Genomic DNA, 21,472 nt, shown 5'->3' on the forward strand with positions numbered 1-21,472 from the left:
AGGCACATATCAAACGTAATGTATTGCTGTGGTGGGTGATATAAGGGACTGGTCACTCGTGTGGGTGGGCCCACTGGCCCACCAGAGGAAGTTCAGGCCTTGCAGTAAAACACCTGAGATGTGTTGGGGATGCGAGGTGGGACATTTTTTTGTGGCTTACATGGTAGCATGTGTCGATGACTGACCAAAACATCTCCTACACAATTTCCATCCTTTATCAACTGACATTACAACAAATGATATATAGGCTATTTATGGCAAATTGTGGCTCTGTGGGGGCCATACCATCTGTTGCAGGACTCCTTGGATGAAATCTAAAAGGCAGATGCTATTTGCACTAAGTGTAAACAGCAACAAAAATCATCTTCTCTGCACTAAGTGCAAATAGTTTTAGATGCTATTCGTACCCCAGTGGCAGATACTATTTGCATCCCTATTAAATACTAACTTACAGTATAGTGGCATCACTGCAGTGTGTTTACTGTGTGTTACTTAGAGTCCCGCAGACACCCTACCCCCACCCCTACCCCAAAACCTAACCCTAACCTTCCCTTACAAAAATTTACCATGGTTTTACTACAGTAACCATATTATCACCATGGTATTTTTTTATTTTTTTTAATGTAAAATCAAAGAAAACCTTAAAATTAAACATTATATTTTTACTCTATTAACACCATATTACTGTAGTAACATCATGGTTAACTGCATTGAAACTATGACTTCTGCCAAAAAACATGGTTACTACAATATTACTATCAATCTTTATATCTTTTATTATTATTATTATTATTATTATTATTATTATTATTATTATTATTATTATTATGATTAGTAGTAGTAGTAGTACTATCATTATAAGTTGTAGCCTATTAAAGGAAATATTAAGAGGGGAGACGGGAAACAGGATGGGAAAAAGTGGGACAAAAGGCAGATTCAAACCTGAGTCATCTGCATGAAAATAATGTTTTAGAGTGTAAATAGCCTCGCTGTGTGGCAATACATGTAGTGCAAATAATCACTCTGAATCGTCATGGTTACTGGTGTAACCTCCGTTCCCTGATGGAGGGAACGAGACTTTGGTGTCGATGTAGTGACAATAGGGGTCACTCTTGGGAGCCCGAGACACCTCTGGTCTTTGATAAAAGGCCAATGAAAATTGGCGAGTGGTATTTGCATGCCACTCCCCCGAACATATGGGTATAAAAGGAGCTGGTATGCAACCACTCATTCAGGTTTTACACTGAGGAGCTGATATAAGGTCTGGCCATTTCAGCGGGTAGTTCAGCGTTGTGGCAGGAGGGACCAACATCTCGTTCCCTCCATCAGGGAACGGAGGTTACACCAGTAACCATGACGTTCCCTATCTGTCACTCACTTGACGTTGGTGTCGATGTAGTGACACTAGGGGTCCCTATACAAAATGCCACAAGGCTGAACTGTGTTACGTGAACTGGCGGTGTGTGGTGGGCAGACTTGCTGTGTGCCTCATAGCCAGCGCACCAGGTCGACACGTAACCTCCCCCAACATAGTTATGAGTGTCGAACGGCCCTTTTTGGGGACAAGTCGACTACCCAGAGATAGAGACAGGCTTAACCCAGTCGTGGCCTCTTTCCCCTTCTCTTTTTCCACTCCCTAAAAAAGAAGGGGGATTATCCGACTGGGCCGCCAGGCTAGTCGGGGGGTGTCCCTCACCGCGGAGACCACACCTCGCCCCAAGTGAGGGGGGGGTATTTAAGTGGAAGAATACATCACATGGTCTTTCCAACCATGTGGAGAGCCTTCAAGGTAGATCCTGCCCAATGGGGGAGGAGTTACTACAACATGGAGACTGGGGCAGAGGGGCTCTGCCCAAGGAAGACGCAGTTTGCCAGCAGGGAAACGAACTAGCGGAAGATATAGATCGCATAGGGTTAGCCTTACAGGGAACCGCCACATGCGGAGCACCTACCCCAGAACCGGGTTCTTAGTTAGCGCGTGTACTGGGCCAGCAGCGAGTCTCTCCGAAAACTCGACTGCCACAGGGCTCGGAGGAAGTCAACCAGGGAACAACTTTTGTGAACACTACTGGGAATTAACAGCGCACGTCTTCAGCTCAAAAGGAGGTGGAAGGCGCTATGTGCAAGCGATACACCCAGCCGGCTATCCCGGGCTTATCCGCTTGTGTTGCGTGCCACTACCTGGGACGAAACCGGTTCCACCCGGAGGTTGTAGAACCTTGCAAAGGTGTTGGGTGTTGCCCGATGAGGGAACGAGACGCGGCCTGGAGGGATCTTAGGAACCTGATGATCAGATCATGCTTCCCTAAGGACTTACCGTTGACTGCGTCAGGGTGTGCTGCTATGGCAGCAACATACACCTTCAAGGTGGAAGGGGACAGCCTCCCTTCCAACCTGTCTTGCAGGAAGGAAAGCACTGATCTGACTGCACACCTCTGGGGATCTTCCTGACGAGAAGAACTCCACTTAGCGAACAGACGCCACTTAAAGGCATACAGGCGCCTCATAGAGGGAGCCTTAGCCTGAGTAACGCGTCCCGTCCAGGGGCCAGACATGGAGATTCCAGAGGTCTGGGCATGGGTGCCGGATGGTGCCCCTTCCCTGAGAAAGAAGGTCCTTCCTCAGGGGAATTTGCCCGGGGGGAGCTGTCACGAGGAGCGTGAGGTCCGAGCACCACGTCTGGGCGGGCCAGTAGGGTGCTTACCAGGACGACCTTCTCCTCGTCCTCCCTGACCTTGCACAGGGTCTGTGTGAGCAGGCTCACTGGGGGAAAACGCATATTTGCGAATGCCAGGGGACCAGCTGTGTGCCAGCGCGTCTATGCCGAGGAAAGCCTCGGTGAAGGCGTACCAGAGCGGGCAGTGGAAGGATTCTTGGGAGGCGAACAGGTGCACCTGTGCCTGACCAAATCGACTCCAAATCAGCTGGACCACCTGAAGGTGGAGTCTCCACTCTCCCTTGAGGCTAACCTGTTGTTACGGCGTGTCTGCCGAAGTGTTGAGGTTGCCCGGGATGTGAGTGGCTTGCAGTGACTTGGTGCTACTAACTCCGTTGGAGGAGACGGCGGGCGAGTTGTGACATACAGCGGGAGCGCATACCGCCTTGGCGGTTGACATATGCTACCGCTGCTGTGCTGTCTGTCCGAACTAGCACGTGCTTGCCCTGGATCAATGGCCGGAACCTCCACAGGGTGAGCAGAATTGCCAGTAACTCGAGGCAGTTGATGTGCCCGTTGCCAACAGCGCCCCAGCCCGTTTTGGAGGTGTCTGTCATGACCACAACGCACCTGGAGACCAGTTCTAGGGGAACACCTGCTCGTAGAACCAAGAGGTCGGTCCAAGGGCATAAAAGACGGTGACAGACCGACGTAATGGCCACGCGGTGTGTCCCGTGGTGCCATGCCCGTCTCGGGATTCGAGTCTGGAGCCAGTGCTGAAGCGGCCTCATATGCATCAACCCGAGCGGGGTGGCCACCACCGAGGATGCCATATGCCCCAGAAGCCTCTGAAAAAGTTTCAGTGGAACCGCTGTTTTCTGTTTGAATGCCTTCAAACAGGCCAGCACCGACTGGGCGCGCTCGTTCGTAAGGTGCGCCATCAAGGAGACTGAGTCCAACTCCAAACCAAGAAAAGAGATGCTCTGAACCTGGAGGAGCTTGCTCTTTTCCCAGCTGACCCGAAGCCCTAGTCGGCTGAGGTGTGAGAGCACCAGGTCCCTGTGTGCGCATAACACGTCTCGAGAGTGAGCTAAGATTAGCCAGTCGTCGAGATAGTTGAGAACGCGAATGCCCACCTCCCTTAACGGGGCAAGGGCAGCCTCTGCGATCTTCGTAAAGACGCGAGGAGACAGGGACAGGCCGAAAGGGAGGACTTTGTACCGATACGCCTGACCCTCGAACGCAAACCGCAGGAAGGGTCTGTGTCGAGGAAGGATCGAGACGTGAAAGTACGCATCCTTCGGGTCTACCGCCGCGAACCAATCTTGATGCCGGACGCTCGCTAGAATGCGTCTTTGTGTCAGCATCTTGAACGGGAGTCTGTGTAAGGCCCGGTTCAGTACTCGCAGGTCCAAGATTGGCCGCAACCCACCATCTCTTTTCGGTACAATGAAGTAGGGGCTGTAAAACCCCTTCTTCATCTCGGCTGGAGGGACAGGTTCTATCGCGTCCTTCCGTAGGAGGGTAGCGATCTCCGCGCAAGGTAGCAGCGTTTCCGACTTTCACCAAGGTGAAGTGGACACCGCTGGACCTGGGCGGATGCCCAGCGAAGTGAATTGCGCAGCCGAGTCGGACAGTCCAGACCAGCCCTCATGACGGACTGGAAAACGCAAGCCATGCGTCCAAGTTCCGCGCAGGGGGGACCAAAGGGACAACGTCATCGGATGTACCGGCAGGTGGGGCCTCGCGGCGGGGCGGAGCTCGAGGTGCCACACCACATCGTGGCCGTGCTGAGTCCGAGGACATCGAAGCACTTACCTGGCTCCTTGTGACCACCCCCGGAACAGCCTGGGACGGGGGAGGAAGAGGCCTGTCCTCGTGACCCGTGGAGACTGTCACATCGGGGGCGGTCACGTCCTCGTGACCCGTGGACCGTCAGAGATGACGTAAACCTACAGGCCTTGGACGGGGGCTTTGGGCACCCGCGCCAGGTGGCGGCGCTCTGCGGGCATAGGTGCACCGCGAGCGCCTTTATCCACCGGAGGATTGCCGAATAACCCTTGGCCGCCCCACCATCAAGGGTAGTGAGAGCGGGGAAGCTGAAAAGATCGGGACCGGGCAGTAAAAAGTGCCTCCCGCGACCTTGTCAGCTCTTCATGCCCTTCCAGGAAGAAAGGAACGGGGCGGGGCGTGGCTTTGAGCGGCGCCGCGAGCCCAGGAACCAATCACCGAGCCATGAGGGTTCAGGGAAGAGCGGTGAAATCCACTCTAACCAACGCTCGCGGCTGTCCGGGAAAGCATGTCGTCATCTCCGCGTCAGCCTGTGACTAGGCGATCGACCCCAAAAGGAGGAGCCCAGCTGAGGCTTCCGACTGGACGAGCCCGCTCTCTGATGCTGCGCTCGAGAGCTCATCATTTTCGCGGGCTCCGAATAAGAGGTCGAACTCGCTGTGAGACGAGCCGGCGGACTCACCCGGAAGCCCGCTCGGGGCAGACGAGCATGCTGGGGAATGAGAGGTCCACGGGGGGATACCCGGCGGAGGCGGTCCCATTGGGGTCCCCAAATCGCCCCCAGTGCTAGCCGCGCTGGCCTCAAACCTGTGGGTAAAAGGACCGAGGCGGGAGCCTCTGGGGTGGCTCGCTTTCTTACGAAGGCGAGCCGCGACCGCAACGTTGCCATGGACATATTCTCGCAATGAGAACGTGACCATCCACGAACGCTGTCTCCGCGTGAGCAGTGCCCAGAAACGAAAGACAGTGATCGTGACCTTTAGAAGGTGAGAGATAACGAGCACAACCAGGAATAACACACAATCAGAAAAGCATCTTTAAAAAGACGTTCCGTGTGTGTGCTCTTTTAGAGAAATATATACTCTTTTAGAGGGGAAAAATGCTCTTTCAGAAAATATACTCTCTAGTTTTTCTGCCGAAGCGCCCAGGGGCGTTCTCTGCAGTGCACCAGTGCAGAGGAGGGAGAAGCCGCTGAAATGCGCCGTCAGATCCAGCAGGTGAATGAACAGTAGTATTCAGCTCAGCGAGCATGACCGTTCGGCTCCGAAGAGAAAATCTGAATGAGTGGTTGCATACCAGCTCCTTTTATACCCGTATGTTCGGGGGAGTGGCATGCAAATACCACTCGCCAATTTTCATTGGCCTTTTATCAAAGACCAGAGGTGTCTCGGGCTCCCAAGAGTGACCCCTAGTGTCACTACATCGACACCAACGTCAAGTGAGTGACAGATAGGGAACTAGAATTTATATTTCCTGTTGACACACTAAAGCAGAAGATGTCAAATAACCATTAGTCACCACCTACAGTAGTAACCCCATGCTATATAATATAGAATGTGCGGTCACAGGAGTATGTTTATAGTCATTTTATAAAGGCTTTGTACGCATCTCATCCAATCAGAATTTAGAGTCAGAACAATCTGTTTTAAAGTGAATAACTAACCATGGCAAATTATGTTTATTATGTCAACAAAAAAAAAAGCCCATGGGAAATTTTGGAGTTGAGATCCAGTGTTGTCGTGTAACATTAATCCAGCTCAGAATGGAGAAAAACAAAAAGCTTATCCAGTCAGAATTTATTCCTTGATGCTTACAAGCTAAGTGTGACAACTGTTTCACAAATCGTATGCCTGAAGCCCAAATCCGAAGCAGCGCGTGAGTCTGAGCTCCACCCATCAGGCCTTCAGAATTTCCACATAATCCCTCAACAGTGCAAGTGAATGAGCATCTAATGTCAGATTGTCAGATTCATCAGCCAATCAGATTGATTTATTTGTTCTTGGTGGGTGTGATCTTTAGGATATGTCACAGTCCAGGCCTTCTAGTTGGCCTTGAGTGACGCAATCATGCTTTAAGTGATGTACGTAATTCAAGAGCGAAGAGCGTAAGATCAAGCTGTCTGACGAGTGGGCTGTCATCACTGCTGGTATTGCCATTGAGAAAGAGATCCTTATGGATTTAAAAACACGAGATGTTCTGCATGACTGTGTAACTGCTTCATTTATTAAACAGGAAAGGAGGGCTGATTTTCACTTCAAGTAAATTGGTAAGTGCTTTTTGCATTGTTATAGCAACATCAGGAGTTTTCTAAGTGTAAATTAGGCTGCTTGAGCATTTAGTGTCGGATCAAGTTTTGAAAAGTATTCAACTTGGAAAGTTGGATTTTACAAATTCCTACTAGGAAAAGTGCAGTGGAATGCATCTTGAAGTCAGAATTACAACTTGTAGGCTTGTGCAGAAATTCTCAACTCCGATTTCACCGAGATGCAGGGGCATGATGTCACACAAACATGTTGACACTCAGGGAGATATACAAAGGAAGTGATTATCATTCACTTTATTTATTTATTTATTTCCCTTTTTCTCCTAATTTGGAATGCCCAATTCCCAATGTGCTTTTAAGTCCTTGTGGTTGCGTAGTGATTCGCCTCAATCCGGGTGGCAGAGGATGAATCCCAGTTGCCTCCGCGTCTGAGACCGTCAACCTGCGCATCTTATCACGTGGCTTGTTGAGCACGTTGCCACGGAGACATAGCGCGTGTGGAGGCTTCATGCCATCCACTGCAGCAAACACGCTCAACTCACCACTTTACCCCATGTGACTCTACCCTCCCTAGCATCCAGGCCAATTTGGTTGCTTAGGAGACCTGGCTGGAGTCACTCAGCATGCCCTGGGATTTGAACTAGCAAGCTAGTGAACTCCAGGTGTGGTAGCCAGTGTATTTTAGCACTGAGCTACCCAGGCCCCCCAAACATTCACTTTGTTAAGTAATATCGATAAATGAGTTTGTTTCCACATTACATGATATTAAAGCTTGTGTAACAAACGCCTGCAGAAACAGGTGTTAAAAACATTATAATCTCTTTTGATAATCATACACCTGAAGCACAATTGCTAGCGCTGCAGCATTGTTTATCAGTTGGGTTGCTAGGAGACATCTCTAATGAGAGTCAAACCCCTGCTAAGCTAACGGGAGCGTTGCAGTTTTGTTTCCTTAAACATCATATTCCGAATATCGGGAATGGAATGCATTTATGGTCGGAGATATCAAGCAGGAATATCCCACATCCAACTTGAATGGAACGCAGCATAACCGTGTACCCTGACGAAACAAAATTTATTGCAAGCAACATTTAAATCACAAATATTATTAGATAGATTTTTCCAGGTATTATAGACCTCCTTGGTAGATTCATATAAAAAATGATGTTTTTTGAATGTCTGTTTGGGAGATGTTCATTTCACAAAACAGTCATGCTGCAGTTAAAATTAGGCTTGCTTGAGCATTAAGTGTCATTTCAAGTTCTGGCTTTCGTGTGTGTACATGTTTTTAAAATATAAATTGGTATTAATAGTTAGCTGCAACATAATTTATGATGCTCAAAGGCATAGGGTGTCTTATGCATTGTGAAACTGTGTTTTCTCAATGGCATGAATCACACTGAAGGCCTAGACTTTAAATGCACCGCCCGCCACTGATTTCAAAACATGTCAAAACATGACTAAGGATATTTCCCATATGTTCAGTGTTCACTTACAAACTACAAACACACACATCAGCAGTTAAACCAAGAGTAGTTTCATGTAACCAGACTTTTGTCTAATGGCACAAAGTGTGGTCCACGTTGCCCATATTGACAGGAAGAGACAACCAGAGTTAGTTTTGTTTTTATGTGTTGTTTAGGGACGGGTGTGACTGAAATAGGTATACCACAATAATAAACCACCATGGAAAAAATAGATACATACAGTAACAGTATCAGTCCGTGATCACTTGTACAGGAATCATCAAAGAGATTAACGAAAATTCTGCCCATTCAAAAGTAGTAAGTCCTAATTATTTTACAGACATAACTCCGAAAACAAAGTTTAGTTCTGCTTATCTGAGACCCAGTTTCCACCTGGTATTAAGATGCATTTTGTGTGATCTGATCACATGTGGTCAGGTGAGACACATCTCTGTTTACACCTGGTCATTTAAATGTGTCTTCTGTGACCACTTGCGATCGAATTTGGAGGGGAGGGTCTCTAATTTCATGATGACATACATCAGTCACTATGTCAGTGTTCCTGCAAGATAATAAACCACAACAAATTCAGAAAAGACAAAGAAAGTGTGAAAAAAACAAAAAAACAACAACACGCAATTTCTCCCTGATTTTTATCTAAGTACAAAATTTAATATAAGCACAAAATCAACATTTCGAGCAGAATTGTTCATTATTTTAGTGGATTAGTTGTATTACCCTGAGCTGCAGATGTTCATGCTTCTCATAAGTGTCCCTGCATGTTGATATCAGACACAATGAAGATCTGTGAAGTTCTCATGCTTGTGTATACACTTTTTTTTTTTTTTGATCGGATGGTTATTTCTTTTTAAAGTTGCTCATAACCGGCAAAGTTTATACTCTTTTTTTAATGCAGTGGTTGACTGACAGGTGAGGGGAGGCGCTTTACTGCTGCCGGAACGCATACAGGACAGATAAGCGTTTACACCTCAAATGTGATGCGTTCTGTTATGTAGTTATCTATGTAGTGAATACTTTATGTCCCCCTTGGTGTTCCATATACATCCTTCGATGTAATGCACATGCGCAGCATGTTCTGTGTATTCTATACTGTATGTGTTGAGGAAAGACTCCGCAGTAAAGCAGCATAACTAAAAGCTAGTGTTAGTGTCATCCCTTATGCAGTGCACAGTCACCACAGAAAAACATAACACGTTCAGATGCATTTTTGACCACATTCGTATGTGGTTTTTGTGATACGATTGCAAAAGTTTTAACCCCATTTAGACCTGTAATTAGCGCTGACCAAATGTGATCCGATCACCAAAAACGCATCTTAATACCAGGTGGAAACGGGGTCTGAATATCTTGTTTGCTGCTGAGTGCTTGAACAAATCTGATTATCCTTCAAATATTTGATGCCAATAACCTGGCTAACTTTGGCAAATCCAGTCATCAGTCAATCCCAAAAAGCACTCATCAACCCGGCACCTTGTAAACACAGCTTTTTTCCCCCCAGAGTAGAATTGATAAAAACTTTTGCACCCCAGTTGCCAGAAATTTAACATGGGTGTTTTTACGCAAAGTGTGATTCTAGCACGTGCATTTACAGTGCATCCGGAAAGTATTCAGAGCGCTTCACTTTTTCCACATTTTGTTATGTTACAGCCTTATTCCAAAATGGATTCAATTCATTATTTTCCTCAAAATTCTACAAACAATACCCCATAATGACAACGTGAAAGAAGTTTGTTTGAAATCTTTGCAAATTTATAAAAAAAAAAAAAAAAAAAAAAAAAAATACTCAATTGCTCAATACTTTGTTGAAGCACCTTTGGCACCAATTACAGCCTCAAGTCTTTTTGAGTATGATGCTACAAGCTTGGCACACCTATTTTTGGGCAGTTTCTCCCATTCTTCTTTGCAGGACCTCTCAAGCTCCATCAGGTTGGATAGGGAGAGTCGGTGCACAGCCATTTTCAGATCTCTCCAGAGATGTTCAATCGGGTTCAAGTCTGGGCTCTGGCTGGGCCACTCAAGGACATTCACAGAGTTGTCCCGGAGCCACTCCTTTGTTATCTTGGCTTAGGTTAATCTTCCAACAGGACAACAACCCTTCGCCCCAGTCTGAGGTCCAGAGTGCTCTGGAGCAGGTTTTTATCAAGGATGTCTCTGTACATTGCTGCATTCATCTTTCCCTCGATCCTGACTAGTCTCCCAGTTCCTGCCGCTGAAAAACATCCCCACAGCATGATGCTGCCACCACCATGCTTCACTGTAGGGATGGTATTGGCCAGGTGTTGAGCGGTGCCTGGTTTCCTCCAGACATGACGCTTGCCATTCAGGCCAAAGAGTTCAATCTTTGTTTCTCATGGTCTGAGAGTCCTTCAGGTGCCTTTTGGCAAACTCCAGGCAGGCTGTCATGTGCCTTTTACTGAGGAGTGGCTTCCATCTGGCCACTCTACCATACAGGCCTGATTGGTGGAGTGCTGCAGAGATGATTGTTCTTCTGGAAGGTTCTCCTCTCTCCACAGAGAAACGCTGGAGCTCTGTCAGAGTGACCATTGGGTTCTTGGTCACCTCCCTGACTAAGACCCTTCTCCCCCGATCGCTCAGTTTGGCCGGGCAGCCAGCTCTGGTTCTAAACTTCTTCCATTTACAGATGATGGAGGCCACTGTGCTCATTGGGACCTTCAATGCTGCAGAAATTTTTCTGTACCCTTCCCCAGATCTGTGCCTCGATACAATCCTGTCTCGGAGGTCTACAGACAATTCCTTGGACTTCATGGCTTGGTTTGTGCTCTGACATGCACTGTTAACTGTGGGACCTTATATAGACAGGTGTGTGCCTTTCCAAATCATGTCCAATCAACTGAATTTACCACAGGTGGACTCCAATCAAGTTGTAGAAACATCTCAAGGATGATCAGTGGAAACAGGAGGCACCTGAGCTCAATTTTGAGTGTCATGGCAAAGGCTGTGAATAGTTATGTACATGTGATTTTTTTCCTTTTCTGTTTTTTTATTTTTAATAAATTTGCAAAGATTTCAAACAAACTTCTTTCACGTTGTCATTATGGGGTACTGTTTGTAGAATTTTGAGGAAAATAATGAATTGAATCCATTTTGGAATAAGGCTTTAACATAAAATGTGGAAAAAGTGAAGCGCTGTGAATACTTTCTGGATGCACTGTACTTACATTTGTATACATACTAAAAAGTAATATACTGACTGCATGTAAATAAATTAATTCTGAACAATTTTTGAGATGTACAAATGTTTATGAATCCGTATTAAATCCATGACTATTGAATTCATGGATTTAGTTGGTCGATTTTATTGTATTTACAACTACTGAGATTAATTACATGCTCAATGCCATCACACTAATTTAATGCAGTTGACGCATTTACCTAATTTGACTTCATAATGGTTTCATTCTGTTCTGAGTAATTTCTGGAGCCATATTGACTCTTTTCAAAGAATGATATCACTTTAAATGTGCTGTAAGCGATTTTAGCATTCTGAAGCTTTCATGTGACTGAGCCGTTGAATTAGCCACACCCCCTCATTCCAAAACCCTGCCCTCCAAAGATAATTTTGAGACCAAAACTGAGCAAAAGAGCAGCATTGTTTGTTCCTGTGGCTATCAAATTCAACAGTGGCACAATAGCGCCCTCAACTGGCAAACATTATGAATCACAGCCTCAATGATCTGCTTCAAATATAACACTAGGAGAACGAGCAAAATGATTGACAGGTGAAAGGAATCAATGTCTGTTTTTGTTTGCTGTTTACAAAGTCTATAGCTGTCACAGAGACTGGTGAGAGATCTCAGGACACTTATTTCATTAATATCTTATGGGAGTAGGAAAATGTTTGCATACCTTTCCATGAAAAAAATCGCTTACTGCACCTTTATCCCAGACTAAACGTAAAACTAAATATTTCCATGGGAAATAGACACAGAGTGGTACAAAAAGAGTTGTTTTTAGTTGTAAATGTTGTAATACAGGAGTGTATATATTTAACTTACCTAAACCCAAACCTAACCGTCAGTGCAGTAAAAATTGCATTTTTGAGCGAAAATGCAACCTCTGTGTGAGGGACTCGACATAGAGGCGGAGGTAGAATCCAAAAGCAGGGAGTTTATTAAACACAGCAAACAAATCCAAAACACAATGCAGAGATGTAGTCATTAAAGCAGGCAAGATAGTTGTGTAAGGTAATCAGTCCAACCAGGCAAACAGAGCAAAACAGTAATAAAAGAATCGGTAATCCAATAAAGCAGGCACAATGGTCATAACATGAAGACAATGAAAAACAGGCAATGGGAAACCGCTTGGTAAGGCAGTGAAACTGGCAATACTTTGCGAAGTAATAATGGAAGGCATGGCTATTTATATAGTGCAAACAGGAAGTCACCGTAGAAGAAACAGTTCAATGTTAATATTTGGGAGAGGGCTCCCTCTGGCGGTTGGCTGAATGAATGCCAGCCTCATTTGTTGCACTCTGAATCAAGCTTCCCAGTTGTGTAAAATTTTGAAGCTCCAAAAATCACATAAGTCAGCATAAAAGTAATTCGTAAGACTCCATTGGTTAAATTCATGTCTTCAGACACGATATGATAGGTGTGGGTGAGAAACAGATCAATATTTTTTACTATAAATTCTCCTGCCTGCTCAGTGAGGCTGTACATTAACTTTCACTTTCACAATCATCTTCTTTTGTTTTTGGTGATTCACATTCTTCATGCATATCGCCACCTAAAGGACTTAAGTATTGATCTGTTTCTCACCTATCATATCACTTCTGAAGTTACAGATTAAAACATTGGAATCATATGGATTACTTTTACGATGCCTTTATGTGCCTTTGGCACCCATTCACTTGCATTGTATGGACCTACAGAGATGAAATATCCTAATAAAATCATAATTTGTGTTCTGCAGAAGAACATAAGTCATACACATCTGGGATGGTATGAGTATGAGTAAATGATGAGATTTCATTTTTGGGTGAACTATCACTTTAATGTGAATGCAATTACTCCCTGTTTCCCACAGGACTGTATGTGCTTAAAGGGATAGTTCACACAAAATGCTAAATTTGGTGTTTAGGGGGGCCTGGGTAGCTCAGTAGTAAAAGATGCTGGCTACAACCCCTGTAGTTCACTAGTTCACTAGTTCAAATCCCAGGGCATGCTGAGTGACTCCACTCGGACAGAGGCAAATCACTACATGACCATGAGGACTTAAAAAGCACATTCCAAATTGGAAGAAAAGGGGTAAAAAAAAAAATTAAAAAAAAATTGGTGTTTATTCACTCACCCTCATGTGTTCCAATCTGTATGATTGACTTTATTCTGTGGAAAGAAAAAGGAGACGCTAGGCAGAATGGAGTCACCATTCACTGTCTCTGTAGTGACCTTCCTGAAACTGAGAGCACATTTTTACTTCAGTAAACTCTCTCAGTTGATTGCAACTCAGATTCACGAAACGTTCTTAAGATGAAAATTCTTCTTAACTTCCATTTTCTTCTTAATTCCTAACTTAAGAAAAAGTTACGAATATTTTGTATTCCCGAAAAAATGTCTTAAGAATGTTCTTAAGATAGATACTGTACATTTATCATTACGATTTACCAGTGTTGAAGTACTGATATAATTGAGGCAACCTCATGAGCAGGCTAGTATAATCAGACAATGTAAAAGCCATTCATTTTTATTCTTAAGAAAAAAATTATAAAATAAAATAAGATGTTCTTAAGAAAATATCTTAAAGAGATAGTTCACCCAAAAATGAAAATATTCTCATCATTTACTCACCCTCATGTTATCCCAGATGTATATAACTTTCTTTCTTCTGCAGAACACAAATGAAGATTTTAAGAAGAATATTTCAGCTCTGTCTGTCCATACAGTGCAAGTGAATGGTGACCAGAACTTTGAATCTCCAAAAATCACATAAATGCACATAAAAGTAATCCATAAGACTTTAGAGGTTTAATCAATTTCTTCTAAAGAGAGACAGTCGATCACAATTTCAAGCTCGATTTCCTACTATTAAAAAAAAAAAAAAAAAAAAAGAAAAAAACAGAATCCAATATGCAACCATAAACATTTTTTACATTAGTACACTACACTGTTGTCCCATGACCTAAGTTTGCCAAATGACCTCATTACATTCAGTTAAATTCAGCAAGTGTTGGAAAATGTTGGAAATTGAAATGGTTATTTTGCATTTTGAATCCAATTTTGTCTAAAACTGTATTAACTCTTGTCAGTATACAATTAGTCAAGACAGAGATAAAAAATTCATATCAAAATCAAAACTGACATCACAGTTCACAGCACACATTGAAACAAATGGTAATTTGTCTCAATTTACAGGTCTTAAAAGGTTTCTACATCTTCTCTCTGTGATGTTCTGGATGTAAATTGAGGCTTCAGTTGAATAATCACTCAAATGGAACCGAATCCATCGAGACATTCGTTCCACAGTATCACAAACATGTGTTCTTACATTTTTGTCTGAAAAACACTTTTTAGCAACTTACATTAAAAAAACAAACAAACAAAAAAAAAAAAAAGCAGCTTTCAAATCAAATAAGAGGTATGACTGGGTCTAATTTATGTTTGCAGAAAAAAACATGACAGTCTCTTCGCGTTATTTTAACCATGTACCTTATTTTAGAGTTAAAATAGTAGAATCATTTGGCTAAAGTAAATATTACTACAACAATTTTCAGACAAATGCTTCTCAGCTTCATTAGCAAACATCAAACTCATCACAACATATTTCCATTTCCTAGGCAGAGAAGTGACATCACAGAGGGGTGAGAGTGCATATGAGGCGATAGAGTGACCAAAAATAATTTCAATATGATTAATATTTCGGTGATAGTTGGTGATTTCCCAAGACATAAGGCTGACTGTTGGTGTTGGTGATGCAATAAAGTTGAGCTGAATAGAGTTCAACTTTATGCAAATGAGCAGTAATGTGATGCAGCGATTATTAATGAAAGTACAGAACTGATCTGCTTCCTCATACAGTTTGATACAGCTCTCGAGTAGGAACGCCTGCAAACAACCATAAGGAAAGAGACTTGATGACCTCCAGTCACTTACCGTAATCAATTTCAATGGGGTTTGAGAGTGCATAGCCACAAGGCCGTGGATATGGGGGCCCTAAGCGAAATCCTACATGGAACACCCCCCAAACGGATCCAGGCCCACTAAAGAATGACACCACAATACAGTATTCAACAAATATGAATATTAAATTAAGATTGAAATATATAAACTACACATAAAAAAGTAACAAAAAATTTACAATAAATTAACAATAAACAAATATAAACAATAACAATAAATGACTATGTATAACAATAAATAACTGTATACAATGGGACACAACAGCAAAATGTTGGCTAACTAATCGTTGCAATTTAATGCATGACAACAAACAAACACCATCTAGCTAAGTAGCTGGCTTACATTAAATTATTACCAATGGTCTGGCTGTGTTTCTTCTCCTCTTCCTTTGAATAGGTGCATTTCATAATGACGAAAAACCCTTTGAGCGTGCTCGTGCCTGTCACATCTAGCTAAAACTCTCTCCTTGAAGTTACAATCTCCCTTCCCTTTCGGGCCACAAGGGGGCCCCCTATAACTGTCTAAATCTGCCTGAGTCTTACCTTTAATATACCTTTAGTATATTTAAAAACAAATACAAAATACAAAAATTACCTTGCTTTTTGGGGCCCCGAAAAGGGGCTTTGGGGCCCTAAGCGGCCACTTATACTACTTACAGCTAGAAACGGTCCAGCATAGCCAGACTTGGAGTCAGACTTCAGCAGAATTAGACTAGATGGAAAATGTCATTGTTAAAAATACTCACCAGATGGCAATATTTCCCAATTTTCCAAAGAGCACCAAACTGTACTTGAACCTGCAAATACTTGAAAACCTCACATTAGGCTCTTCAGAAGAAAACCTCAGAGAGGCCCAAAACTGGTTGTCAGCTTCATGTGTTGTGACGTTTTTCAGATTGTTCATTTAGTTTTTTTTGGATAGAAAATATACCACTGTAATCAATACTGATGTTATTTTCAGAGCTTGAGTTTTCATGGAATAGAAGACAAACTTTTAATTTTAAAGCACATTGTTTACCCAGCATGGCAAAGAGTGAATATCTTTAAGAGTTTTATAAGGCCTATCTAGCTTTAACATAAAAAGAAAAATAAATCAGCTTTTCAGTGTTTCAGAATAAGCTGAAAGACAGGGAGAGGAAGCTTTTGTTGGAGTCAGAAAGAATAGACGGGCAATGAAAGGCTGTGCTTCAAAACCTAGAGAGCTGCCTGCCTAGACAGCATTTTTGGGCTAAATCCTGCATAAGAGGGAGTTCACAAAGGATGCATTCTTGAGTTCAAAAACAGCAAGATGTGACGCAACGGCCAAAAAATACATCTGGTGAGCAACAGTTAAAAGTTTTAAACTCAACGCAACGGTTCTGAACAGTTTTAACGTGTTTGGAATGCATCTCTGGTGAAAAAAAAAAAGCAAATAAATGTGCTTCTGAGTGCTGAAAAAGGGGGCGTTCACACTGAAGGCGTTTTTGTGCCATCTGCACTAATTTGCAATTGCAATGTAAACATGTGCTACTTCAGCTACACTGTAAAAAGTGGTAACCTGCAGTTGTTACCTGAAGCTGCTATTTCTACCTGATGTAACCCTTAAAAACTGTTTGTTGGTGCAACCTAATGTATTCAGGTTCATTCAGTGATGTTAAAGGAATAGTTCAACCAAAAATAAAAATTCTTTCATCATTTACTCACCCTCATGCCATCCCAGATGTGTTTGACTTTCTTTCTTCTGCTGAACACAAATGAAGATTTTTAGAAGAATATTACAACTCTGTTGGTCCTCACAATGCAAGTGAATGGGTGCCAAAATTTTGAAGCTACAAAATCCACATAAAGGAAGCATAAAAGTAATCCATAAGACTCCAGTGGTTAAATCCATGTCTTCAGACATGATATTAAAGGTTTGGGTAGGAAAGAGATACATTTTTAAGTCATTTTAAATCATAAATTCTCCTCCGTGCCCAGTAGGGGGCGATATCACCAAAAACAGAAGAAGAAAAATGTGGAAGTGAAAGTGAAGTGGAGATTGACTGAGCAGGGAGGAGAATTTATAGTTAAAAAAGGACTTACATATTGATCTGTTTCTCACCCACACTATCATATTGCTTCTGAAGGCATGGCTACATCTAGCTTTTTTGAGCCTTCGGTGTGAAGGGCACTTTAAGGTGCACTCAGTAATTTTTTGGGGTTTATGTCATCTTGGACTTACACTGACACCTAGAGCAATAGATGCAGCATCATTCAAACAACTGATTTCAGTTACTGAATGATTTATTTAATTTATGCACTGATATGACTGGAGTCTTCATCTCATGTGAGTGCTCATGATTACAATACATTTCTTCAGAACTTTTTTTAATGAGCAAAAATGTACTGCACCTTTAAAACGAGCCCAAACATGCTGTCTAAATAGGCAGCTCACTAGGTTTTTAGACACAGCCCTAGAGACAGAGGGCGGAGGAATAACACTAATACCCACATATCAAAACACGGTCAGCTTAAAGTTTTCTATGTTGGAGAAAGAAAGAAGAGTGCAACATGGGGAGCAGAAGTCAGAGAGGATGACAAACTTTTGACTGACATACGTTTTCAGGAATGTGTTTTAATCCATCATGTCCTGACGATGATGGCAAAACTGCAGCTGCAACTTTTCTTTAGTGATGTGCAAAGGAGTTTCCATCTAAGACAGAGCGGACCAGGATCCCTGTACAAGTTTGATCGCTTTATTAGTTAAAAGACTTGTTCCCATTTCCATATTCATCGTCTGCACGTGCGCTTGTATGGGCTCTGACACTTACTGGACTTTGTTAAAAAAAAAAAGACTCTAAACTTCAGCAAAACTGTATTCCTGAACTGTTCAATTGGGTTAATTGACATTGTAAAGGTGTATGTGTTGAACTGAAATCACGGGCGTCATGAATAAGTTGAATTCGGTTAACAGTCACACGGAGCTCCAACAGCGGCTGGCGGATCACGGCGGATCCGGAGACAGTGCGATTGAGAACGGCACGAAACACATCGTGAGCCCCGCTGAACCTGCCGACAGTGTGGAGTGCTCCAGCAGAAAGATGCTGGTCGGGCTGGACATCCTCTGTCTTCTCGTGGGTAAGAGCAAAAAAAAAAAAAAAAAACTAAACTAAAAAAAAAAAAAAAAAAAAAATAAAAAACTTGAGTGACTCTTTGTGATAACTTATATTAATACCACGTTATAACACTGTAATAAGTGAAACTGCATTGCAATTGGTTCCTTAAGGCACTAATTCTAATTTCTATCTGACCTGACATTTTACAATGACTTTCATTGGTGTAACAATATGTTGTCAGGTTTATGCAATCATATAATTAAAGTTTTACCACCAAAACTTGAACTGACAACTGGGTAACACTTTATCATTAACTAATATGTAATTACAAAAAGAGTAATGCTCAGATCAGAAGTTGGTGTGCATTTAAATATGAATATAAAAACACATGAATTAAAGTTTCATTAATAAAGCATCAATGTTTATTGTTAGAAATGAAGGTTTTTGTAAAATGTCACCAAACTGCAACTTGCCCTCCTCTGAGAACAAGTGGAAAACAACACATCAGATTTATTGCAGGGCTTTGAATGTTGAAGGAGTATTCGGTGACACATTTTCCTCTTATAATAAATCAACTGAAGCCGTATGCAAAGCCAAACAAATAAATTAGTGTTTTTTGACTGTTCTTCACAAAAATGTTGTTTTTTTTTTTTCTACAATTGACAAATCTTGAAAGGTAGAAACTTTCAAAAGTGGAGAAATCCAAAGTTGCACCACTGAACAATCCTCCCAGAACTCAAATCAGAGCTTAGAGAAGGAATAATAAGTTCATAACCTCTACACATGTGCTGTGTGTCTTAAGTTTTGAGTTGGCAGTCCTAGGAAATTCTGTCGTATCCATGGAAAAAAGCAGTTCTCTAGAGAAAAGTGAAAGTGCCTTTTCAGATGGCCTCAAGGGCATGTGTTGTTTACTTCAACTTTATTATAACTTTAATTAAAAACAGGTTTAGATTACATAATGTGAAAAAAAATCTCTCTTTTTCCTGATCTCACCCTTAAAATGACTTAGTGTAATCCAAAATAGTTATACTAATTAATTTATATTAAATAATATTTTTCACTGGAATTTGCTCTCTGACAATTTTTTTTTATAGTGTACCTGATCTGACCCTTAGAAAGTAGTCATTGGTTTAATCTAATGTAATCAGGGTTGATTCAGTCATATTAATCATACATTTTTGAACTGTTGCCTTCTGGCCAGCACTACAGAGCTCTGAGCACCAGAACCCTCAGTCACAGGAACAGTTTTTTCCCTCAGGCTATCCATCTCATGAACAGTTAAAACTGCCCCATTGAGCAATAATTATGTGCAATACACAGCTTAGTCTATTTATATTTATCCAACACATCCAACCTCTTCTGCCATTACATTCCCTTGCACTGTATATAACAGATTTGTATTTGTATATTATACATACATACATACATACATATATATATATATATATATATATATATATATATATATATATATATATATATATATATATAGTCTTATTGTGTATTTCTATATATACTTATATTTTCTATTCACTTTTTATATTTATTCTGTTTTCTTTTTTCTTTTTTTTCTTTTTTTAATTATCTATGTCTTTTTGTTGTATTTGTGCACTGGAAGCTTCTGTCACCAAGACAAATTCCTTGTGTAAATTCCTCATAGGTGAAAGGATACTTGGCAATAAAGCTAATTCTGATTCTGATGAAATAATATTTTAGACTTGAATTTATCCAGTTAATTTAGATATCACTACATGTATTAAATTTTTTTAAGTTGCCAGACAAAACATTTTTCACAGTGTATAATGCGTAACGTGTACATTTTCACATTTGAATGTCCATGAACTACTGATTTGTTTTGCATTATATACTGATTACATTACTGAAAGTAATTAAAAAGTGTTACCAGAGTCTTCCGGTGAAGAGTTTTTTCCCCATCCATTAAAATCAAAATGATCTTTTAGTTTCTATTCATTATTTCTATGAATCCTGTTAATTTCCATTTAAGGGATAGTTAAATAAACAGTATGACATCATTTACTCACCCTGATTTCCTTCCAAACCCGAATGACTTTCTTCCATGGAACACAAAAGATCTTAGGCAGAATGTTAGTCACAGTCATGGCTGGGGCTGGGTCTGGGTGGTGGGGGAGGGGGTGCATTGCCCTCCTAGATTTGCCTTGAGCCCCCCAGAAACTTTTGATGTCCCCACCCTGACTGGCAGCAAAACAATCAATGTTGCCCCCCCTAAACATATAAATGCACCAACAAAGATTGCATTCTAGTACCGGCCCTGGTCTCAATCACCATTCACTTTCATTGCATCTTTTTTTTTTCTCCATATAATGAAAGTAAATGGTGACTGAGACTGCACTTTCTCCGAAACATCACTTTTTGTGTTCTACCTAAGATAGGAAGTCATATAGGATTGAAACACATGAGGGTGAACAAATGATGACAGATCTTTCTTTTTCGGTGAACGATCTTTGTAACAATTATTAATATTTTTGGGCACAGAACAGGCTCTGTTTTTTTTTTTAATTTGGGTACTGTTAGTTTATTGACTCGTTGTTGTTGTTGTTTCTTGTACAATCAGTGCATACTTCATCAGTTTCTGACGGTTTAATTTGTCACAACGACACACAACAGGCATGAGGGGATAAACACTTTAATTATGTTTCAGTGCTGGTGTGCCAGAGAGAACCTGTCCTGGCAGACAGACAGGTTACAGTCAGTAAACGTATTCATTGACCTAACTGTGCAGATCATTTAAAAATAAAACCTGCTGCTCTATGAACTCAAACTGCTCTTGGCCTCCAGGTAAAATTGACTGTGTCCCCCTCGCAGAGTCTGTTTTTAGCAACGTGAAGTGTCTGGTAAGGTTTGAGGTTTATTGAGGAAGTGTCGTGCAGAGGGGCTCCTGTGATTTTGGCTGACTGTCCGATTTTTCAGTCGGACAGCAATCATCACTCTCTGCCTTGTAACGTCACAGTCATGCACTCGGCAGTTCTATGTCATCCAATCTGATTAATTTGTGATTAAGAAACAGTATTAGTTCATACCTTGTGA

The 21,472-nt window shown here is 42.0% G+C and overlaps 1 protein-coding gene across 1 annotated transcript in view; it reads left to right on the plus strand.

The window, feature by feature from the left end:
• The first annotated feature begins 17,763 nt into the window (after nt 1-17,763).
• LOC127450652 (phospholipid phosphatase 3-like) overlaps nt 17,764-21,472 on the plus strand; it is a 62,974-nt gene continuing 59,265 nt past the window's right edge. Inside the window, exon 1 of the mRNA XM_051714923.1 lies at nt 17,764-18,428. Coding sequence (XP_051570883.1) covers nt 18,239-18,428 — 190 coding nt within the window. The 5' untranslated portion in view covers nt 17,764-18,238. The remainder of the gene's footprint in view (nt 18,429-21,472) is intronic.

This window comes from Myxocyprinus asiaticus, chromosome 13, assembly GCF_019703515.2.
Source record: "Myxocyprinus asiaticus isolate MX2 ecotype Aquarium Trade chromosome 13, UBuf_Myxa_2, whole genome shotgun sequence".
NCBI classification, from domain to species: domain Eukaryota; kingdom Metazoa; phylum Chordata; class Actinopteri; order Cypriniformes; family Catostomidae; genus Myxocyprinus; species Myxocyprinus asiaticus.